At 37.0% G+C, this 25,723-nt stretch overlaps 1 protein-coding gene across 14 annotated transcripts in view; it reads left to right on the forward strand.

Annotated features, from left to right (window-relative positions):
* Window positions 1-25,723, forward strand: part of DIAPH2 (diaphanous related formin 2) — a 919,875-nt gene that overhangs the window by 515,069 nt on the left and 379,083 nt on the right. Inside the window, exon 25 of one of the 14 annotated variants that reach the window (XM_055081638.1) lies at window positions 6,216-6,954. The exons of the other annotated variants lie outside the window; for them this stretch is intronic. Coding sequence (XP_054937613.1) covers window positions 6,216-6,280 — 65 coding nt within the window. The 3' untranslated portion in view covers window positions 6,281-6,954. Of the gene's footprint in view, window positions 1-6,215; window positions 6,955-25,723 lie in introns of those variants that run through there. 14 annotated transcript variants of the gene reach the window in all.

Here is a 25,723-nt window from a genome sequence, read left to right on the forward strand (position 1 = left end):
ACACCCTCTCCAGCCTTTGTTGTTTGTAGATTTTCTGATGATGCCTATTCTAACTGGTGTGAGGTGATGCCTCATTGTAGTTTTGATTTGCATTTCTCTAATAATTAGTGATGTTGAGCAGCTTTTCATGTGCTTCTTGGCCATCTGTATGTCTTCTTTGGAGAAATGTCTATTTAGGTCTTCTGCCCATTTTTGGATGGGGTTGTTTGTTTCTTTAATATTGAGCTGCATGAGCTGTTTATATATTTTGGAGATTAATCCTTTGTCCGTTGATTCATTTGCGAATATTTTCTCCCATTCTGAGGGTTGTCTTTTCGTCTTGTTTATGGTTTCCTTTGCTTTGCAAAAGCTTTGAAGTTTCATTAGGTCCCATTTGTTTATTTTTATTTCCTTTACTCTGGGAGGTGGATTTAAAAAGATCTTGCTGTGATTTATGTCAGAGAGTGTTCTTCCTATGTTTTCCTTTAAGAGTTTTATAGTGTCTGGTCTTACATTTAGGTCTCGAATCCATTTTGAGTTTATTTTTGTGTATGGTGTTAGGGAGTGTTCTAATTTCATTCTTTTACATGTAGCTGTCCAGGTTTCCCAGCACCACTTATCGAAGAGACTCTCTTTTCTCCATTGTATATCCTTGCCTCCTTTGTCATAGATTAGTTGACCATAGGTGCGTGGGTTTATCTCTGGGCTTTCTATCCTGTTCCGTTGATCTATATTTCTGTTTTTGTGCCAGTACCATAATCTCTTGATTACTGTAGCTTTGTAGTATAGTCTGAAGTCAGGGAGTCTGATTCTTCCAGCTCCGTTTTTTTTCCCTCAACACTGCTTTGGTTATTCGGGGTCTTTTGTGTCTCCATACAAATTTTAAGATTTTTTTCTTCTAGTTCTGTAAAATATGCCATTGGTAATTTGAATTGGATTGCCTTGAATCTGTACATTGCTTTGGGTAGTATAGTCATTTTCACAATATTGATTCTTCTAATCCAAGAACATGGTGTATCTCTCCATCTGTTGGTATCATCTTTAATTTCTTTCATCAGTGCCTTATAGGTTTCTGCATACAGGTCTTTTGTCTCCCTAGGTAGGTTTATTCCTAGGTATTTTATTCTTTTTGTTGCAGTGGTAAATGGGAGTGTTTCCTTAAATTCTCTTTCAGATTTTTCGTCATTAGTGTATAGGAATGCAAGAGATTTCTGTGCATTAATTTTGTATCCTGCAACTTTACCAAATTCATTGATTAGCTCTAGTAGATTTCTGGTAGCATTCAACTAATATTCAACTAATATTTATTGAGCATTTACTGTATACTTCAGGTTATGTGCTTAAGGATGTGTTAGTGAACTAGACAGATATAATCCCTGCCCTCGTTGAACTTACAGTCTAGTGGGAGATACAGAGGACAAACAAACAGATACATATATATATACTTATGAGTTGTGGTAAGTGCTAGGAAAAGAAATGACAGGTGCTCCTATTTTAGGTCAGATGACTCGATGAATGTTCTCTGAAGATGTGGCATTTAGGATTTAGGATTTAGGATTTCCAGGTAGAGGAAATAACAAGGACAGCGAGCCCAAGGCAGAAAGAGTTTAACATGTTTTAGGACCTGATAAGCAAGTGTGGCTAGAAAATAGTGTTGAAAGGGGAGAGTGGCATAAGATGAGGCTGGAAAGGTACACAAGGGCTAGGTCAGAGTAGAACTGAGTGCCCAGCAGCATGCCTGGCAGAGAGGAGGTGCTCGATGATTATGCATATTTCCTTTCTTTTGGCCTTTAGAGGTGAAGAGGTCTCAGCCAAGGGCTTTCTGTGGTCAAGTGATGTTGGCTTTTTTTAGTTATATACACGTTTCCTCTCCAATTTGGATTATCATCATCATGATCTTTAAGTGAGGTCAGCCTCACTTCTGATTTTTGTTAGGTGTCTCTTTTTCTTTTCTTTAGCCCCTTTCCTTCTTACCTCTCCCCTTCTTACCATCTCATTTGCCCACAAGCATATAGATAATCTGCCTATTTGTGCTGCTCAGTTTTTCTTGGCTTTTTCATTCTGCCATACTTCCCTCTCAGCAGCCCATCATGGGTATTTTCCTCTACCAGGATTCACCTTTTCTTCTTTTTCTGATTCATCTGTAGCTCGTGATTAGAATTTGTAATACGAATACTGCAAATCACTGAGAGGTCAATAAAACAGTGAGACTCGCACGTAAAAATTTCTCAAGACGGTGAATCTTTAAAACTAAATCTTTCTACCCGAAAGGTTACCTAGTCTCCATGGAACTAATAAATAAACCTTGTACAGACTTAAGCTAGTAAAAATAAGTCTATTAAAGTAACCAGCAGAATTCATGCCTCAGATGTCTTGGTATTAAGGGAGAGAAAGGGGCAAAAATTTAACAAGATTATAACAGAAATAGCACTGGTGTGAGTGAAAAGTTGAGTCACAGACTAACAACTTCCTGTGTTTCTTATAACAGAAGCACAGACAAGAAGTTCATGGGCCTGTAGGTCAAGCACATATTTTGGGCGTACGTTCTGTGTGTGTAGATATGAATGCTTTTACTACTAGCAGTAATTAATCCTAATGTATCAACTTTGTTTGACTTTACTTAAATGGTTGCTTCACAAGTTTTAAGTATTATTTTCAAGCATTATTCTCAGTACCTTTTGTTTAATATGCAGCCATTATTTATATTTAAAAAATAATGAGTACATATTTTTCTAATTGTTAAAGTTTTCTTTAAATACTGTTCTAGTGGATTTATTTTTTCTAGTATGAAGAATCTTTTACAAATTGGTTAATAACATTTGGCATTTCAGAGTCTCTCTGCCAAATTCTTTTTATTAAATGTACCTGTTGTAGGGGAGGAAGAACTTTATTTTCTCCACCCTCCTAAGTTCTCTGGCTGGGGCCCTATGAAGTAGACTGACAAAAGACAGATTAACAAGAGGAAGACAAACAAGTTTATAAACATGTGCAAATGGCATACACAAGGGAGTATTCAGTGATGAGTAATTCAAAAGGGTGGTTAGAACTTGAGGTTTAATTTAATAGCGTGCTAACAAAACAACAATACCTTTTGTAGAGAAGTGACATGATAAAGGAAAGGGACTTTGAGCTTCTAGGCACAGCAAATTGTGAGAAGGTAAATAAATGAATGGGGAAAATTAATGGAAGGTAAAAGTGAGTTAGTGAGGTTTGCTATGTTGATTCTTCAGTTGCTGTTTATGGGCTGATGAGAGTCTAGAATTGTCTCCAGTGATTAAAAGTCACCCTGCCTTTCCTTGTGTGTATGTGTGTTGGAAGGGGGAGGGGGAGGGTGGGGAGCAGACAGTTTTTCTCATGTCTCCTTTTTAATTGCCTTCAGCTCAAAATAATCCTTATGTCAAAGTGGCATATTCTGGGGTGACATATTCTGCTACCCTTCACTGTCATGTATACTCTTGTCTAGTATTATGGAGGTGGGCAAGAAAAAGCATTCATTCTTACAATGCACACAAATCATTGTTTTATTTGGACTAAATCCTGCATATCTTTAACATCATTGATCATGTTTTAATACAATACAATAGACTGCCATTAAGAATGGTTTCCTGGAGTTTTCTTTGTGAGAAGATCTTTTAGCTATAAAAATTTAATTTCTTTAGTAAATATAGGGCTATTCAAGTTATCTATTTCTTCTTGACTGAGCTTTAGTACTTTGAATCTTTCAAGGAAATTGTCCATATCATCTAAGTTATGAAATTTATTGACATAAAGTTGTTTATAATATCCCTTATTATACTTTTAATATTTATAGAATCTGTAGTGAGGTCCCCTCTCTCATTCTTAATTTGTGTTTATTTTCTCCTAATCAGTCTAGCTGGAGGTTTAAAAAAAATGGTTTCCTGATGAACATTTATTTCTTCTTAAGATTGTAAACATTAAAATATGGGCACAGGGGCTTCTCTGGTGGCGCAGTGGTTGAGAGTCCACCTGCCAATGCAGGGTACACGGGTTCCGCCTGCTGATGCAGGGTACACGGGTTCGTGCCCCGGTCGGGGAAGATCCCACATGCCGCAGAGCGGCTAGGCCCGTGAGCCATGGCCGCTGAGCCTGCGCGTCTGGAGCCTGTGCTCCGCAACTGGAAAGGCCACAACAGTGAGAGGCCCGCATACTGCAAAAAAAAAAAAAATGGGCACAGAACACAGTTCAGTTAAATAAACCTTGTCTCCTGTGCATAATACTCCGTGCTAGATACTGCAAGATGACAAAAAGATGAGTGAGATTGGGTCCCTGCCCTCCAAAGACAATCTAGTATGGGAGTTAGCTACATATACAGCTTGTTTCTTTTTTCTAATCTATCCATCCTTTTTTCTCCTTGTTTTATGTTGTCCATTCTTTTGTTCATATCTTGGATTATTGACCATAGTTATTTTAAAATTTCCTTCTGATTATTCTGATATCTGTAGTTCTTAAGGTATGAATTTCACATTTTGTTATTTCTGCGGACTATCTCCTAGTGGTTGGTTTGTTCATAAGATTTGTAATTTCTTTATTTGGGAGCTCACCTTCAGGAGAAATTGTTTTCTTCGAAAGTTCCAGATACTCTGGGTTGCAGAGGTACCATATGGAATGGTTTCTGTTTTTCTGCCTCTGCAGAGTTTTACCAGTTTTTATATCGATTTTTAGTACAGCGTTCCCACACAGGTTGGTAAGGCACGGTATCCCACTTTTCTACCCATAGCTTGACATGGTTAGTTTGTTTTCCTGTCACACTCCTCAGCAAGCGGTTGAAGGTTTTCCAGACCTGGTTTTCCAGAGAGGACCACCTTTTCAGACTCCTATTCTTACTCAGAGAGCTCAGTTCCAGCTCCTCATGTACAAGAAGCTTGTGACATAAATTTGCTTCCGTATGCAGATATTAAATCCCTAGTCTTTATGCTTATATTTAGTTCCAATTTCCTCTTGGTCTATCCTTTAGCTTCTTATCGGAGCTCTGGCTTTGAATTTTTTCTTTTTTGTTTCTAGCCCCTGGGAATTTGACAATCATAATTTTGAACCTGGGTTTTTTCCTTAAATATTATATAGAATAACTTGAATAGCAGTAGTAGCCTTTCATATTAGCTTATGCTACCATTTTGTTTGGTGGAATATTGTCAAGAATGACAATGTAAATTTACCAAAGTTATATTTCTTTAATGAGTAAAGTAGCTCAATGTATGCATTAACTGATTCATAAGCCCCCTTTTCCAGCTTTATTGAGATATTATTAATATATAACATGTAAGTTTAAGGTATACAGTGGAATGATTTGATACACATATATGTTACAAAATAATTACTACAATAAGGGTATTTAACACCTCCATCCCCTCACATAATTACCTTTTTTGTGTGTGTCGTGATTTCTAAGATCTCTGATTTCAGATAAGTAAGCAGGATTCACTAAAATCAAGAGTTTATTGAGAATCTACTTTAATACATTTTTAAGGTCATTACTATATTAGTTCCATTTCAAAGATGTTCTGAATCTTTAAGGTACTTATAGTCTAGTCGGAGGTAAGAAAGAAAGAAAGAAAGTATAATGAAAAGGACTAAGTAAAAGTGCAAAGCAACCGTTCCATATTCCTCTAGGTCAGAGTCATCTGGGCTGGAGTACCTTAAACTGGCAGGTTACACAACTGTACTTATACATGCCCAAGGCATGCCTATCTTTCCTACTTTCCAAGGAGAAATTATATAAAATGCCCCTACCCCCAACCTTTATTGTCTGTCAGCAAAAGAGAGACAGACTTACGGTTCTGAGTGAACACTACTCTTTTTTTTTAATCAAAAAGGAGAGACTGAGTTGCCATAGATACAGTGAAATGTTCAACTCTGAGCAGTGCATCAAATTTAGAAAAGTATGTCTTCATACACATTGGCTTTACTATTTTAACACATGTGACTTTTAACTTCTTAGATGTGTGCCTGTTACCAGTTTTCTTGTGCTAAATAATTGTTTTGCATTCTTGGCAATTGCTTCTTAGAAGTCTTTGTTATTTTGTTACTCTTTTTGGTATTTAAGAATAAATTTAAATTCTCTTCTTTATCCCTTCATCTAATAGTGTTTTACAGGTTCTCTGAGCATGAATGATGGGTTATGATTTTCTACAGTGATTGATATAAAAGATATGTATATGTACATCATGGGGTTTGTTATATGGTCCCCCATGATATTATCTGTTCTCATGATACCTCAGGGCATCAGAAAAACAAAATGGAAACTGCAACAGAGGACCAAGAGAGAAATATTCCAGGTAAATAATAAAGCAGGAGGAGGATACATTGAAGAACATTCGTTCTTTCAACAAACATTTATTGAATGCTGAATATATACCAGGGATTATACTAGGCACTGGTGATACATTGGTGATCAAGCCAGATGTGGTCACCGCCTTCTTGGTGCTTAGAGTCTCATAGGAGAGACAGACAATAACAATTGCGTAACTATTTGACTTTGATATATGTTAGGAAAGAAACATACCGGGTGCAAAAATGGACAGTAATACTGTGGGGTGGGTGCAGCAGGAGGGCTACTTTTGATAGTATGCTTAGAGATGGCTTCTCTGAAGAGTGGCCACTTAGATGGGGATCTAAAGGCTTAGAAAGCGGTTGCAGTCTTTTCTGTTGGCAGGGTTAGTGTTTCGTGGGAGGCATAAAATTGTTTCCAAAGAAGCATCATCAGAATAAGATTCTTTACATCTTAACCTGTGGATTGTGCTTGTTTGTGAATATTTCAATTTATATCCATACTTCATACAGTGATACAGTTTCAGAACAAACAAGTATAGGCAGCAAGTACAAGGTATTCTGCATGATTAAAACTTCAGCTCCTCATAAAACCTCCCTCCTCCCTCCTCCTCCCCCTCCCATTTCCCTTCTCCTTCCCTCCTACCTCTCCCCTCTCTCTCTGTCCTGTCTTTAGGAATATTAAATCTGTTTGCATATTGCTTGACTATCACTCCTTACGTTTTAAGAGAGATGTTAATACTATGAGTTATTTAAGGATAACCAAATATATGTTAACAGTATTCTTCACTGAATTCTAAATATTTTATTTGGTTTTTTTCTCATAAAACTATGCAGTTATCAAAATTCCTATTTAATTTGTATTAATTGACTATTGCCTTAGGTATTGTATACTGAGTAATTATATAATATGGGAAAAAGGTAAGACATCAATGCCAAATGTTGTTTTATGGGAAAAAAAGAGCCTTTGGTGTAATGTATCCTACTGCTTATTAATGCCTTGAATATCATTCTGTTTTATACAATAATATCAATAAAATGGTCAATTATGTTTGACAACATTCTGAGGCATTAAAGACGATGCAATAAATAAATGTTTAAGAAAGACTGAGAGATGAGTATATCTACTTTTTGAAATTAAGTTAGAATATAATACAGAAGTGAACAAATGAAAATAAAAGCATAAACACATACAGACTACATGGGCTATTGAATAGTGTCTGACCCACTCCCTTCCTTCTAAAAGACTAGAAAACAACATCTATGCAAACAGTTGTCTTTCATATTTTTAAAATGTGAGTAAAGACATTTTCAAAACCATTACAGAATATTTTATGGTTATAGAAAAACACACACATTCACATACCATGTAAAATATAAAGAAGAAAAAAAAATTTTAATTTCATGAACTTACCATCCAACTTACCAATCGCAACTTTGTTGATACCCTTGCAGGCCTCCTGTGTGTTCCTCTTAGGTCCCATCCTCTTTCTTCCACTCCAAAGGTAACCACTGTCCTCAGTTACGTGTCCCTATCATCCCTTTGTTTTTCCTTATAGTTTTACCATGAGATATCCCTAAACAATATGGCATTTACTTTTGCTCAGTTTTAAGCCATTCTATAAATGGAATCATAAAATTTGCTTTATTCTAATGCAATTATTTTTTTCACTAAACATAATGTTTCTGACATTTACCAATGTTGGTATATATACTTGAATTTCAGTTCCCCTGTCATATAACATCCCATTGGATGAATACTACACAATTTACTTATCTATTCTACTGTCAGTGTACATGTGAACAATGATGCAAATGTGCAGTGATTTTCCTCTAGGGCACCTGTTCTCAAACTTCTAAATCTCAGAACCCTTTTACATTCTTAAGAATTGAGGACTCTAAGAGCTTTTGCTTATGTGGGTTAAATGTATCAATGTTTGTTATATTAGAAATTAAAAGTGAGATAGTTTTACAACAGAAGAATACACAAGCTCACATTGCATTAACTAGCAAAGCAATGATGATGTTACACATCATATAGACTCTAGAAAACGCCACTGCACGGTCTTGTGAAATGAGAGTGAAAAGGCAAATAATGTCTTAGTATTATTATGAAAGTAGTTGTCACCTCAGAGACTTGCTGAAGAGGCCTCAGAGACCCGTGGTGTCCCTGGACCACACATTGAGAACTACTGCTCCAGTATAAATCTAGGATTTGAATTATCAAGTGATGGCACATGTCTCTTTAAATTTACTAGATAATACCAAATATTTTTTCCAAAGCAGTTGTACCAATTTATACTTTCAATAGAAGGATATTAGTATTTGCTTTGCTACACCTTCTGGCCAACTTTAAGTATTGTCAATCTTTTTAATTTTAGTCAGTCTAGCGAGTGTAAAATGGTGTCTTGCTGTGGTTTTAAATTGCATTTCTGTGATCACTAATGAGGCTCAGGATTTTTACAGGCTATTCAAAAAACTGTTAGGTCTTTTTCCCATTTTCTTTTGGGCTATCTTCTTCCTAATTCCATTAATGAGTTCTTTAAATATTGCAGATACTAATCCATTGTCAGTTATATGTGATGCAAATAGCTTACCACGGTTAATACTTCTATTTTTACTTTTTAAAACCATGCCTTTTAATGAACAGAATTTTTTAAATATTTAATATAATCATTTTTATCATTTATTCCCTTTATGGCTTAAACTCCTTGTGTTTTGTTAAAGAATCTCTTTTTATCTTAAGACATTTAGGTTATTTCCAGTTTTCAGCATTATCTTTTAGAAGAACCCTGCAATGAACATATGAATATGTAAAAATGGGCTTTCGCTGACATATTCTTAACGGTTTAGACAATTAGTCCACTGGAACATGTCCAAAAGTGAAATACTCTGATGCTGGTAGGTCTGGAAACCATGTCATACAAAGAGAGGATATAGGAAGAGTTGCAGCAAAGGGTAGTAGAGAGGGGGGCAGGAAGTGGTCCCATCCATAGAAAAGATCTGGATGGGATCTGCAACAGTTGTTTATACTTATAGCAATTTTTAAATCAGAAATTTTCCATGTTTAACTGAATTATAAGTCACATGATGTTTGTTATACCACATTATCTTATAGGTGCAAATATAAACTTTCTATGCATTCCAGAATCCAACACAGCCCCATTTGGATATGTATATCTATATGCCTGTGTTGTAGGTGAGGAACTTTCATTCTCATTATACTGATAGTTTACAGAATACATGGTTCGAAATAGATTTCTAGAATTTAAAAATATTTTTAAATCAATTTGGAGAGGATTCAATTTTCTGAAGACAAAACTTACATATTTTCTCTTTCTTGACCTTGAACTACTTGAACTCTATAGTTTTCCAGTTTGTTTACTATCTTGAGGAATGTGTAAGTCAATCAAGAAATTATTTTCTTGAAGCTTCTGTTGTGATTTCCAGCAAAAGGGACCATGGAGATGGTGTTTTACCTGATGTTGATGTTGCTTAGTAAATCAGTTGACAGGAATAGTTTCTCAGTTTAGATTTTCAAAAGGCCAAATAGCTTGGATATTATTACTGCTCACAGAAACGTCTGTATCTCTTGCCTTCCTTTTCAAACATTGTATTTACTAAAGCATTAGTAAGTAAGATAAAATATTCTTTTCATTTTTATATAGCCTCTGACTATTTCCCAATAAGAATGCATTGTCCGAAAAATCAGGAGGAAAATAAAGCTTTTTAAAAATTATTATTTTAGGGCTTCCCTGGAGGCGCAGTGGTTGAGAGTCCGCCTGCCGATGCATCAAATGAAGACTTTAAGAGATGTACCTGATGGGGACTCTTTTTTATTACATATGCATAGAACTTACCATTACTGCTATTTAACAGTCAAAATCTAAACACTGTGATTTGAAGATCAAGCCCCCTAGTTCAAATTGTCTCCCAAAACTTCCCACTCAGGACTGTGTACTTCAGGTGAACTGAATTTACTTTCTATTCACCACTCACAATTGCACTTTTTTACTCTTGTCTGTATGATAGTCTCTCCACCTAGATTTCCTATATCCAGGACTTTGAAAATCTAATCTTATCCATCATTTTAGGTTCAGTTAAGCTGCCACCTCCTCCAAGTAGGCCTCCCTAAATGCCACAACTAAAAGTACAGGCTCTTCCATTGAACTTTAATTTACTTCTGTATCCCCAGAGGCTACCCCTGTGCTGGAACATAGTTGTGACTGTGTGGGATCTTGATTTGCTCTGTTACACTATTATAATGCGTGACATATACAATAGATAATCCACAAGTGTAAATTTTCCTTTTGAAAATCTCTAGCATATGTAGATTTATATTTATGTACCTTTTTGGCAACCGTAAGAGTTTTGGATTGAGTATTCGCAAATCCTAAGTATTCCTCTTATGAGGTTTTTTTGTTTTTTGTTTTTTTTGCAGTACGCGGGCCTCTCACTGCTGTGGCCTCTCCCGTTGCGGAGCACAGGCTCCGGACGCGCAGGCTCAGCGGCCACGGCTCACGGGCCCAGCCGCTCCGCGGCATGTGGGATCCACCCGGACCGGGGCACGAACCCGTGTCCCCTGCATCGGCAGGCGGACTCTCAACCACTGCGCCACCAGGGAAGCCGTACGAGTATTTTTAAGAAGGAGAAAAGGAGCTTAGTAGAATAGTAGCTTAATAGCAGTGTTGAGGAGTAGAATGATAGTAGCATTTATTATATGGCACATTATAAGTTGTTCATATGCATTATCTCCTTTATATGTTATACACAGTCCATGAGATAAGATGCTATTATTTTCCCTATTTTACTAATGAAGAAAGTGGAACTTGGGGAGACTTGCATAAGTTCCCACATATAGTCACAGACAGAGTGTAAAGTTTTGAAATGGAGTCTTAGGACCCAGAAAGGAAAACAAGAGAAATTTTATCTGGGTTTTAAGATTGTCATCCCATGTATGTTAGGAAGGAGGTCACTACTGTGAGTAAGAAATATCGATGCGTATGCATTATGACTTTGTAATGGAAAAGGGCTCCTAACCAATGGAAAAATGTTAAATTAATATATCTCTAGTGGTCTTAAATATTAATGGGGAAAAAAGTATTTATAAAAGTTTTCATACACTAATTTGATCCCTTTATGCCTTTAAAGCTGTTTTCCTATGAAACATTAACATTTTAAATAATGAATTACCCCAACGTGGGATTCTTTAGAAACCTACTTCCTGGAGTTAAGTTTCTAAGAGTATGTGTCTGTTTAAAAGAGCTGTCAGTAAAAATACACATACTTGATTTCGTTGTCATTTTAATTATTTTTGACTGATCCTGCCTTCTAGATTCCAAATTAGAACAACCTCTTAAAACATTTTTTAAGGAGCGGTACCTGAACCACTTTGACCTGACTCGTGCATACACTAACTTAGGACTGCCCCCAGCCACACACTTTCCTTATAGAATAGTGACTTAGAGGGGACTCTGTCAGTGAGGATACACGGTTATACTAGCATGTATTTCTGGAAGGAAGGGAAGGAGGGAGGGAGGGAGGAAAGGGATTCATTTTGAATACTCTGCAGGAGACATCTAGCCAGGAGATTATAGTAACCATTATCCCAGCTTTTGGCCACTTGGATGAAAGAATGTTCTTAATACCTACAGTCCTAATGCTACTCAAGATAGTCGTGTGCACACACTGCCTTATGAACCTATTTCTACTAGATTAAAAACAAGTTATAACAGGTTTGAGGCATCTATTTCACAGCCACCTTTTATATCATTATGGTCTCAGAAGGAACTATTGGAGAAAATAATCATTTACATTTCCTTGAATACTAAATGTCTTGTTCTAGTCTTCCAATATTTAATAGGCTGTCATTTGATATCAGCATTTAAGTAATGTCACAATAGGTGGTGCCATAGCTCTATATTGATTGGCATTATAGGAAAATATAAAGTGTTATTTGACCAGTGAAATCAAAAGGGGAGAAAAAATTTAAAAAGGTCTTCTGAGCCCTGCTTTTAGGAAATTCACGAATAACTAAAAATTTTTCAAAGGACCACATTCTTTCATTCTCTGTTAGTAAAATACCTTGACTGCCTTCTTGATTCTTCTGGCAGCCAGAACAGCAATACGCTGGGGCCTGAATGGCAAAGCAGTATTATTTGTAGCACTGACGTCAGCCTGTGTGGAGATTAAGATATTTGTATTAAACTACTGGTTGGGTTGGAATCGCTGCCTTTTTAAACTCCCCCCACCCCCAGTTTGGCCATTTCTACTGCTGATTTTCAGCAAAATAGCTGACAACTGCCTATGATTAGTTTAGCCAGATGCTACTTGCTCTGGTAAATTCATTTTAAGCATTTGACAAGACTGCAAAGGTGAGTGCCAGCTTAACAAAAATATTTTTACAAGACAAAAGATGTATAAAAACTCAGTTACTTTCCAGGTATATGATGACTATGCAAATTAACTGACAACCTATCTTCTTTAGTGTTTATTTGTGACTCATTTGTCTGCTTTATAGAACAATTGGTGGAGTTATTTTTCGCAGGTGTTTTCAGAAGATGTCACCAAATGGAGTGCTCACAACTTTCTGTATGTTGTTATGTGGCTCTATGAATTTCCTGTGCCCCAAGACTTAGGGAGTTTCAGGGTAAAATTGGGAAGATCTGGGTTAGAAAGTGACCATAAAAATGAGGGGTTCTTTCTCTAGCTACTACTACCATTCAGCATCAACAAAGAAGCTCTTTTCTTACTCCAAACACGTTGTAATGTTCCTTTTCTTATTCTGTCCCCTCCTTTATCTTCAGTCTTTCTATTCCACCCTCCTTTTTCTTGGCATACAGTATACTCTAGAAATGTCTCTTCTTAGTGATTATTGTGTTAAATTTGATTAGTTGAATGCAAGTGAATTTAGATTCCAGATTCCATCTATTCCTTGATATCTGAGAGCATGCCAAATCCAGCTATCTTTGTAGGCTTTGAGCAATTTCCTGTCCTCCTTCTCAAAGCTGGGTGTGATGCTGCCTTTTGGAATCCTGTGTCTTCCGATGTTAGTTCGGAACAGGCTTGAGATGCTGTTCTGTCCAACCTTATTTTCCAAATGAGAAACCTGAGGCCTAGGGTTTCAACAACTTGTCAAATATCACCTAGCGATTAAGTGGCTCGGGTAGGGTTAGAACCTAGATCTCATGGCATTCCAGTGTTCTGTTCACTTGGTAGTATTCCCTCCCAACTGGCTTGACTGTGTACATCTGAATATCTTTATACTTCGCTGGCTTCAGGTTCCTCACCAAACTTTGTGACTTACCTGACTTCAGAATTCATACTCAGAGCAGAACACTGATATGAAAGTTTTCAGTTGTGCCCCATTTCTGTTTCCTTTTTTCCTCCCTTTCTTCCATCCTCCCACCCTATAAAATCTTCCTTTCTCCTTCATTACTGCATTTCAGAAACCATAGAAGTATCTATAATTTTCCTTTGGAATTTCCTGTTTGTTTCTTTTTTCTGCATCACTTTTTCATTAAACCTCTGAAAAGCTTACTTAAAGAAACACACGCTCACACACGCACACACACACATCACCCTGCTAACTGGCTTTTCTTCCTGGTCTACTGAATAAGACACTAGATTGGGAATAAGAAAACCTTGATGCTTTTTCTTACCTTGACCGATGGCATAAACGCTCTGTGCTCCAGTTTTCTACCCATAAAGTGGTTTTTCTCTGTGCTGCAGAGTTATCAACCAAATTTAATTTAAAGATCTGGATATGTTTAGGGCTTTCTCTGAGAATGGTGCATAGAAAATACATGATGGTATTACTATGTTTTAAGGTATGGAAAAGAAAGGTGATTGTTTTGGTATTGGTGGTTATTTTATTAATTTTTAAAAACTAGTATATCCATAGCTTTTCAGGACAATGATTTAAAAACCCTGTGACAGCATTATATTTCTCTTTGCACTTATTGTACTACCCTATGCTTTAAATTAACCCAACCTCTACCAAACACCTAATCAAGTGGTGTTAGTGGTGGAGGTGGGGTTACTTATGTGTATGTGTTAAACGTGTGTTGGTTGAATGGGAGGCTCTGATTTTGTGGTGATCCCAAGCTCTGAGTCTGTCTTTTTAACAAAGGCCTTCCATGCCATATCCTTATCCCAATCCTAGTTTTAATTAACGTGACAATGGTAATCTTTTATGAGATTACAAGATTTATAAGTAGGTAACTATTTTATCATTTTATGTAATATATAAATTGCTACCAATAATGTGCTATACATTTAGCTTTTATAAAAAGATCATGGTATGTTAATACGTAATAAACTGTAGGATTGTGAAGAGTTTATAAACACTCTTTTAAGGACGTGAGCCATCGATTAACCATTTAGTTTGCCTCTCACTCTTTGCTATCATTTGTCAGTATCCTTAACGATAAAAATGGACCCTGAAATACGCTACATAAAATAATTTGGGACTTCAGAGAAGGTACGGGCAACTTCTGGCTAGGGGCCTGGCTTCATAGAAGTGGTGGAACTCCTTGTTGGGATTCCCGTAGGTTGAGATCTTGGTATAGCCTGTGCGGGCTAGGCATGGTAGGGGGAAGAGAAGAGGTTGGAATTTAAGATAGAAAGAACAAATTATACCAAGATAAAAGGGGAAGGAAGTACAGAGTAAATTTGAGAAGCAGTGAGTGTTCCATCTTGCTGAATCATAAGGTATGTGTATGGTATTGAGAGAAATTCCACTGAAAAGGAAGTTTGAAACCCTATCAAGAATAGCCTTGAAAGCCATTTTTAAGGAATTTAGATTTTATTTATAAGGCAGTAGGGGAACCGTTGAAGAATTTTAAGTAGCAGAGGAATATTATCAGAGGTGGTTTTGAGAAGATTGATCTGAGAGATATGAATAAAATGGAGGAGGAAGAACTGAAGAAGGAGGAGCTAATATTAGATAAGCGCAATAGTCCGAGCAAGAGGAACCCAAACCAGAATTGATGCAACCGACATTTGGAAGAATAACTCAACAGTACTTGAATTTTTTTATGTGGACAGGTTAGAAATCAAAGACAATTCTGAGCCAAAATAACTTGCTGAAGAGGGATGCCATTTTTTTAAGTGAGAGAGTTATAATTTCAGAGAAAGGATCCTGTTTGGGGACAAATGGTTTTTGAACTCCTCTGGTTTGAAGTATAGATTGAGTATATAGCTAGAGTTGCCTAATAGGGAGATGTACATGTGGTGTTTGCAGGGGTATAAATAATTACCTGTTTTTGCAGGTATCCCTACAAAGGAAATGATTGCAATTATGAAATTAAAAGAGGTTGCTAGGGAAGAGTGTAAGAAAGGAAGAAGGCCAAGGAGAGGACTTTGGCGAACACCTCATTTGAGTAAAGAAATGAGAGTTGCTAGAGAAGGAAAAGTTAGACGAGCTGGGTGGGGGAATCATGCGAAAGCAGTGTTAGAAAGCCTGTGGAGGAGAAAATTTCAGGAAGAAAGGGTTAATCAACAATCCAAAATTATCAAGAGAAAATACATGGGTTGAGGATGAAAAAGTTGTTGTATTTGTTGGCCTTGGTCAGAGTGCTGATGCTGTCAGGACAATTTCAGAAGTGGAAAGGACAGGGATCAGGTGGAAGGGGTTAAGCAGGTCCTGGGTATTAATGAAGTGAAATCAAGTTTCTGTAGATTGCAGTCTTTTCAGAAGGTGAACATTGCTTATTTTTGCTTTCATAGCGTTAAACTGGGTCTATTATACATTTTAATATTACATGCAAGAAGCATTTTTATCATTTTGTAGCAGATTTTTTTTTTTTTGCGGTACGCGGGCCTCTCCCTGTTGTGGCCTCTCCCGTTGCGGAGCACAGGCTCCGGACGCGCAGGCTCAGCGGCCATGGCTCACGGGCCCAGCCGCTCCGCGGCATGTGGGATCTTCCCGGACCGGGGCAGGAACCCGTGTCCCCTGCATCGGCAGGCGGACTCTCAACCACTGCGCCACCAGGGAAGTCCTGTAGCAGATTTTTAAAGCTCTAATTTCAGATTTTGAACTGATCAGCATGAGACAGATTCTCTTTAGCACCATTTTAGTTCTGGACAAAATTCAAGCTGGATATTACTGATTACTCTGAAATACAAATAGTGCTATTTTGTTTTACAGCTATCATTTAAAAAGCCATGTACTCACTAAGATAAATACGTGCTGCATGAACAACAAAAAATGAGAAAGAAAATGGACATTTTTTGTATTTTGTAGGTTCTCTGATGTGGAACTGAATGCGCTATTCTTCAAATGCTAATGAGCAGCAAAATGTAATTTGACAATGCACAATTCACTTCTGACTAGCTTCTGTTGATTGGTAGCACTATAACCCCATACCAGGTGAAACTACCCATTTTGAGAGATTTTTATTTGACCAGTATTTGTGGCCAAGTAATGAGATATGATTATCATGAAAATATATTATGTTGGAGCAAATCATACTTTCATGGAGATCCAATTATAATTTCTTGATTGAGTTGTCTGCCCCCAGGGACATGAGCTTTTATTTTCCTCTTTCCCCTTCTGCTCTTCTTGCCTTTCCCCACCATTGGCAAACAAGGGCTTTCCTCTAGTTTTCAATTTGGAAACCGGCTAGTAGCTCGTCTGAGTTGCAAACAGTGTTTTAATCTCATATGGCTTTGTTGTCACTTTTCTCTTCTTTTCCTTCACCTTTTTTCTATTATTACTGTGTCATGTCATTTACACATGCATACATTGCATATACCTACACGTACAGGCATGCACAACGTACGTATACACATGCATATATAAATACATGTATAAATTCATATTACAGAGTCGTGAGAGACAGGTTGTAAAGCAGAAAGGCAGAAAGTTTAACTGTTTAGCTCATAGTCTAATGAGGCAGGTTTTATTCCTTAGCTTCACATGAGAAAAATCTCTACTCCACAGTCACAAACTGAAATTCAAAATCCAGCTAGCTATTTTACAAATATGCCTCTAGAACTTGGGAGAGTGGGTGAAAGCATATATGTCTCAGTGAGACCAATCTTTATGATTGGCAAATGAACTCAAAACACCATCTTAGTAATGTTAGGGCATTCGGGAATTCTGTTTGCACAGCATCAAAAGTGTAATACTCTGAATGAGTAGCAGATTGAAAAATGGTAGAAAACTTTGAGGTTGTGATTCTCCTATGATTCGGAGTAACACTTGTTTCATAGAATAATGAAATCTGATTTGTTGGAAGGAACCTTAGAGGATCATCTAATTTGTTCTCTTTTTCCAGCACAGCAGTAGTTTCTCTTAACACACCTGAGAGAGAAATGTCCAATGACATGGAATACCTTACTTTCTGTGGGCTCCCTTTCCACTAAAAATATATTCTTCGTACTGAATTGTGATCTGTCTTCCTGTAAGCTCTCACTTAGTTGTGCCCTGAGGGACAATATAGGATCCAAGACTTACCTCTTCCTCATAATAGCTATTCAAATATTTGAAGTTCTTTTCCATTTTGTTCACTTTTCCAAAGTACTTTTCTATGGTCTATACGCATAGTTTTATCACCCGTCCCTTGATCATTGACCTCTCCAGAATGTTGGTTGCTCCCCTTCTCATTTATTATAATTTGTCAATGCCCCTCCTCAAATGTCATAGATTATTTAACCCAGCACTCTAAATAGAGCTTGATCTTTGCAGAATACTATCGAATGGTGTCTTACACATTATACGTTTGAAGATCAAATCCGTAGAGTGTAGGTTCCCATCTTAGATTATCAATGACAGACCAAGATATTTAGCTTTTATAGTAATTGCATCTTGCAGTGGACACATGTTGACTCTGTGGGCAACTGAAATCCTCATTTCTTAAAAAAGTACAAACCACAGTCAAATTAGATTATCTCAAATCCTGGACCTATGCCATTGATTTTTTTGTTTGTTTTTTTAACAATCTGTAAGATTTGTGTTTATCCTTGTTAAATTTAGTTTTGTTCAGTTTTAGTTCAGCACTGCTTCCTTTTACAAAAACGTTGAATCCTGATTCTATCATCTATCTTTTTAGAATCTCTTCAGGCGTTGTGTCATTTGCAAATTTAACAAGTATACCTTCAAACATATTCTATGCCATTGATGTATTGAAAAAGACAGGAATAAGAAGAAATGCCTGGAACTAACTATCAGAAACCTCCTACTGGGTTGACATCAATCTAATAATTAATAGGCTTTGGATTTAATTTTTCAACCAAATTAAAATCTACCCCCCTGTACTGTTATCCTGTAGGTACTTATATGCCTTTCTAACAATGGTATGGAGAGAATTTGCCCAGAGTCATCATGAAATAAAAATATTCTCTGTTTTTGCCTTTCGGTTGCTTTTTCTCTCTAAGAAAGACTTGTCAGTAACTTGGCATCAGTTATTTTGCATAATCCATGCTACTTCTTGATTTTCAACATGTTTTGTAAGCTCATGAAAACGTTTCGTTTGGTAAACCCACATGGGGCAGGGTTGGGGCTGCTTTATTTTCTTTAACACAACTGAGAAACACTGATACTTTAACCAAGACTTTTGCTAAGGGAGAAGCAGGGAAGGTATAAGAAATCTTAAAAAATTGGTTTGCAACGTATAGAATTTGAATCCCCCTCTAGCTAATGTGACCTACAGGGCCTGACCCATTCCACATGGAGACCTATGGAAAAGAGTGGCTTTACTTTGACCCCTTAATTTGGTCTGCATCCACATCTGCCCACTCTCTCCATTCCTGTTTCTAGAACGAAAGGGATGCTTTATCTCTACATGATTTTTACCAGGAATGACCTCATCTGTCTGTGAGATTCTACTCTACCTACATTTTTATGACTTTTTCCCATATACATTCAATAAAATAGTAACTTATATAGTAGTAACATGATGACCTTGGCATTCATATGGTGGAGATTACCATCCTGCAATACCAGGGAGTATGGTCATAAACTGCCACCTAATCAGGCAGAAATGTGGAAAATTAGAAAGGACTAGGGATTAAAGACCAGTTAAGTAGCTATTATTGTCTTCTTTGTGAGATGTGATGAGTACCTTAACTACTTTGTAGCAGTGGGAATGGATAGACAGTCCAGCAGTAGAATTGGGAAATAGATAAAATATGAGACAAGGGAGAAAAAGAATCAGATAATAAGTGAAGCCTTTGAGCCAAGATGGTTGAATAAAAGGGATACTCTTTTGGGGAACAAGGCATTTGGGAATGATATCTACTGGAGGAAGAGAGCAGGAAGAAAATCATGATGGATTTTTAATGATGCTAGCATACTCTGGGTGATTTTAAGCATACAGTTAGAAGTTCCTACCTAGAGAGATACTTGGGGATTGTTGCCAAAAAGATAATAGGTGAATTCAAAGAAGAGTCTTTGGAGCAGAAGAGGAAGGGCTTACAGATAAAATCATGGAGAATAATGCCTACATTTAGGATGGGGGTTGGAAAGAATTTGCCAAGAGAGTGTTAAGAAAGAGGGAAGATAAAACTGATGCTGCAATTCAGGAGCCAAAGAGAGAAAGCATTTTTTGTTTGTTTGTTTGTTTGTTTGTTTGTTTAAGAACATTAGGGAGTAAAACAGCATCATCAACTTCCCCAAAGAAGTAGAAAAGTGTAAGCTAATGTCAGGCGTTCATGTTTGGTGATGACATAGTTATCGGAGACCTTCCACAGAATAGGTTCAGGAGAATGTTAAGGGCAGATTGGAAGGCCTTATGTAATATGACCAGGAGTGGAGGGAGCACGAGCAATATATCCATTATAAATATAAATGGCTGTGACAGTAAGAAAATGGCTTTACTGTTACTTCCTGTTTATCCAGTAGTTTTGTGAATGAAAGGGAAAGGGAAGTTTAACTTATTTGTTGAAAAATTACTGGAAGTTTGCTCTACTGTTTTAATTGATTTTAACTTCAGACTGTTCAATAATGAGTACATAGTTTAACCACCACAGGAATGAAATTGAGTTCTTTACTCTGCATAACTGCAATAACAGACAGATGTTAGTTTTTCAGTAAAAGCAACAAAGGTTGTTCTCTAAATTACTTTGGACTTATAATGCTATAGAGCATTTTAATTACATTCATATGTGCATACTTTAAAAAAATAATTTTAAAACTTTTTTTATGGTAATAGAAGCACATTTATGGCACATCATGTAACATAGAAAGCCTTCTGTCTGTAGACTGGTGCAAAATGATTGTAACTTTTGTGTTTCCATGGTTCTTGCTTTGAAACTGCCACCATCATTTACATTCCCTAGTGATCCAGTTTTGAATTCCATAGGTATATATGAGCACGTGCCAGCCAGGGTGCCAGTAAAAAGCTAAGAAATGAAAAAGGTAAATAACAGCCAGAAGAGTTGGCAAAATTACCTTTTCTTCCCTGTGCCTAGACAGCTATTGTAGCTGAAAAAAAGAGGGAAAGGGTGCGCAGTAATTTAAAATTAGGTAGATATAGAAAGAGAAAAGCTGGGCAAATAATTCAGGTATATAAGCAAGTTCAAGAGATGAATGAAAACATTATTCTGGCCGTTGAGGAAAGAAAGTCAGGAGAAAGGTTGACTAACAAAAAGCCATATGTGAACCCAGAATAATCAATAACTAGGGTTGACTAGAGGTCTAGCAGCAGTAGTATTTGGAGGAATAGAAGAAAAATGTGGCCCCATGGGTCATATTAACCAGAGAGAAGGCTCTGAGAAAAGGCACAAAAGAGATTGGCCTCTGAAAATTTGCCTTACTGTCCTCAGGATTCCTTCCTCTCTCCCTCCCTCCCTTTCTCCCTTCTTTCCTTCATTCTTTCCTTCCTTCAATGCTAAGGAATGGCTAAACACTACATCCCCAGATGTATCTCAGGAATACAGATAGTGAATTATAAATGATACTTAAAACCACCTATTACCAAAGAAAATCATTTGGTTCATTAAAAATTATCAGCCTCAAATGGCCCAAAGTACAAAAAGTAAAGTCTCAACTAAAAGAATAAAAAAAAAAAAAAAATAAGAGAAAGCAACTAAAAAAAAAAAAAAAAAAAAATCCTGCCCTTTGCCTAGCCAAACAGAAAAACAAAACAAAAAGTGAGTAGGATTTATTGTTAGAAAATGTAACCTTTAAAGCTAGCAGGCAGTGTGTGTTGCCTGCCTCTGTAGGGCAAGGCCCTTGAGAGGTGCTTAACTATGCAGGTATGATGATAACAGAGTTCTTAGGGTAAAAGCAGAGGCAGAGATTGTCACCACGTGGGCAGTAAAGGCTGCCTACTGCAACTCTGGGCACTTTTCGTTGGCTTGTTTAGTTGTGTGCTATGTGTATGGGTGTTTTGGCTCAGGACAAAAACTCCAGTGCTGTTGGAAAACGCCTGTTTCACATAGGCAGTATAAAAATGGCTTTACCAATCTTAAATAACAAAGAAGTAGCAGAAACAGATTTCGAGTTTAATCTTGGTTTCTAGTCACTTGCTTAGCTACCAGTGGTGTGCTCTGTTTTTCAACCAAATTCCGTGTGCATTTGTATTTGTAGCCTGTTCTTTGTGTCAGTCTAATGTCCTAGTCATCAGACCACTCATATCTCGAGGGATACAGGTTTTCAGTTATAGCTGCGTCGGTCATCACAAGGGTAAATGGGGAGATTTGGGATTCTAGAATGTTGTGCTAGTGTTGATTGGAAAAAGGTTTTAAAGGCTTAAAGGTTTTTCTGTGGGCCTACTTTTGTTTCGAGAGGATGGTGGGAATTCAAAACCAAGCACTCTCAATACTACCAGTAGTGTTTAAACCTCATCTTGTGTAACTTTTAGAAACTTTTCAAAGTACACATCTAAGCAGCTTCAGATGAGTGACATGGGGGTGAGCCTCACTGGGGATGCTGTCCCATCTTGCTCCGTAGCAAGAGAGACAGTCAAAGGTTGTTTCCGTAACTTGACTATTGTGACTAGAACTTCAGTGAACATGGGAGTGTAGATATCTCTTTGAGATCCTGATTTCAGTTACTTTGAATAAATACTCCGAAGTTGGATTGCTGGATCATATAGTCACAGAAAGCCAAATACTGCAAGATTTCACTTATTTGATATACCATAATAGTCATAGAATCAAACTGTGGGATCGTGGTTGCTGGGGTGGGTGAATATGAGGAGTTACTAATAAATGGGCATAGAGTTTTGGTTAAGCAAGATGAGTAAGCTCTAGAGATCTACTGTGCAACTTTGTATCTATAGTCAACAACAATGTATTATATACAGTTAAGTGTTTTGTCAAGAGGGTAGATCTCATGTTGTGTTCTTACTACAATAAAATAAAATTTTTAAAAGGGTGTATGCTATGGGCTGCTCAAAGTGTAGCTCTATTTCTATATTTGAATTAGCACAATAGTTCAATTACCTTGCTAAGTATGGAGAATACCCCTTAAGAAACCTACTATTCATTCATTAGTATTCTCTGCTTATGATTCCAAGTGTAAAACAAACAGGACACTTTTCATATTTAAGGCCTTTCAACTTTCGAGTCCATAATATCATCAATTTATAGTTAAATCTTAGGTTGATCAAGGTAAAGAAGAGGAAAATCTTAGCTGCCCTCCAAATCAGTGCTAAAAAGATCAATATGAGTCTACTTCAGACATCTCAAAAGAAGGAATGAAACACTAATAATTAGTATGTTCAATGAATCTAATATGAGAATGGCCACATGCAAAAAAGAATGTATCCCTGACCAGACATGTTGCCTTGGCACAATGAAAAATGAGTACTTTAAAAAAAAAATAGAAGTCCTCTCCATCCCCACCCCTAACACCCAACACTAATGCATGTTTCTGTTCTTTTTTTTAAAGATACAGTTGGCTTTATTCAGTGATTCATGAATGGGCCAGCATCCCATCCAGCAACTAGAAGGATGCCTATTACATGTTTTTTATACATGTACATACACATACCGATTTTATAAACTAAAAAGTGTGGGAAAAGGGGAGTAGAGCCGCAGAATATAAAAGCTCAAGGTGGTACCGTTAGTCTTCATTGGTCATAAAACACTGGTCCATGGACCAGTGTCAGTCTGTAATGTTTCACCAGCCTGTAGTTAAATGATAATTTAAATGCACGTGCAAACATACACACACATAAACACACACACATACATACGCTCAGAAAGTTAAGCTAAACGTATTCAATATAAAGAACTTCTCCTTTGTTCTGAGATTATTTTCTTTCCACTGTTTTTCATGATCAATGTCTTACTTTTATGAGATAGTAGTGGTGATGAATGGTAGTTTTCCTTTAAAAATAATGGCCTAATTTGGCAATATAGAAAGGTAGTCTCCCACCTTTTGGGGGCATGCTGTCTGTAATCCTTACACCTGGGAACGGCTGATCTAGTTTAATCTCCTTATTCCACAGTTGAGAAAAGTAAGGCCTAGAAAAGTCAGGAGAGTTTCCCATAATTCATTGCCAGGAAATCATGGAATTGAAACTAGAACCCAAGCATCCATATTCCTAGTCCAGAGCTCTGAATCAAGCAATCAATTACCTGTTCTTTTTCCTAAATAAGGCATTTATCTGTTTAAATTAACCTAAACTTTGTCCCTTTTATTTTTCTTCTTTTAGCAGATTCATGTCTCCTATATTTTGATATGCCAGTGCTGCATTTGGTTACCGTCATTATGCAGTTGTTAGTTTGTCAAGCACTTTTTATTTATTTTTTTTTTTGCGGTACGCGGGCCTCTCATTGTTGTGGCCTCTCCCATTGTGGAGCACAGGCTCCGGACGCGCAGGCTCAGCGGCCATGGCTCACGGGCCCAGCCGCTCCACGGCATGTGGGATCCTCCCGGACCAGGGCACGAACCCACGTCCCCTGCATCGGCAGGCGGACTCTCAACCACCGCACCACCAGGGAAGCCCTGTCAAGCACTTTTTAATTATTGACTTGCTTCTTATTTTATCAAAGTGAATTAAAGGTACATTTGTCAAAAATTCAAGGCCTTTCATTGTCCTTGTACTAGGACTAAGCTGTTTCCCCATTGGTATCATTTGAGAAAGGCATTGATAGCATTTTACTTGGCTGCCTCCTGGTGCTGGAAAAGCTATTTCATTTTCTGGTGAAGTTTATGCTGATGAGTTGAATGGAATGGGTACTGGTATGATGCATTTAATAACATGTTACATTCATTTATTCTATTTTGCTGTTTATCAAGCAGGATTTTAGCATCCTTACAAATTATTATCTGTCCCAAGAAAATGCCTAGTCAGTTTGTTTTCTCTGCTGGAATTAGGATATGAAGCCAGGTGGAAAATTTAAATCCATATATGATGAGTTTTAATTCCAGGCCTATAAATAAGTTTGTTATGATCATAATAATTTATATTTGTACAAAACTTTATATAATATAAACATATTTATTTTGGTTTTCAGTGCATTTTTTTATGTACATTGTCAGACTTTTTCTCAATAACGCTGGGAGGACATCAGTGCTGTTATTCCCATTTTATAGATGACAAAACTGAAGCTCAGATATCTAAGCAATGTGCCCCAGACTACACAACTAGCCAGTAAATGGCAGAGTCAGGACTGGAACCTCAGGTCACATGACTGCAAGTCTTGCATTTGTTCTGTATTTCAGATCCATGCTAGTGCTTCTCTTGGCATGTTCTTCTTAAAATATGTCTTCCCCCTTCCCTCTCTGAGAGTGATACCATTCTTAATCAAGCATCCCATTCTCATTTTAATATCCTGGAAATGTTTTCAAATTGTTTAGTTTGTTTTAGTGGTTCTACCTTCTGGGGTAACTTACTTCAAACACCGTGATGAGAAGGGAGGGAAAAGAATAAATAGTATTGTTCTAGAGTTCAAACCTGAATTAAGTATAAAATCATAAACTTGATTAAATGAACCATTTTATAGCCTAACACTATACAGAAGCGTATTAATTATGTTAGCAAGTGAAAGAGTCCACATTCAGGTTCTAAAGGTCCATTTTTATTGTAGATCCATCAAAATCACGTCTCAAATTCTATAACTGTCTTCCTCAAGGATAGATTACTTAATCAGTAGTTCTGTGATAATTGGTTAAACTATCTGGATGCAGGGTATAGGTCCTAGCCTCACACTGTATCCTAAAATAAATTTCTTCCATCTAGATTAAAAAAGCAAAAGTTGATAAAATAAATCAATAGAAGAAAGAAAATAAAATGTAGGTGACTATTGTCTGATCTTAGGATAGAGTAGGGCTTGCTAAGCATGAAAGCTTGGGGAAAAAACACAGGTACAGTTTACTAGATACATGTCAAAGAGTAAACTCTGTAATGCAAAAAAACAAGGTATGAACAAAATTAAAAGGCAAATGATATACTCTGAGAAATAGTTGAAACATATGTAACACCCAGATATATTGTATAACAGTTTAGAAATTACAGGTATCAGGATAAATTTGTACTTTACTTTTAAAATGTAACTTAAA

This window comes from Physeter macrocephalus, chromosome 21, assembly GCF_002837175.3.
Source record: "Physeter macrocephalus isolate SW-GA chromosome 21, ASM283717v5, whole genome shotgun sequence".
Lineage (NCBI taxonomy): Eukaryota > Metazoa > Chordata > Mammalia > Artiodactyla > Physeteridae > Physeter > Physeter macrocephalus.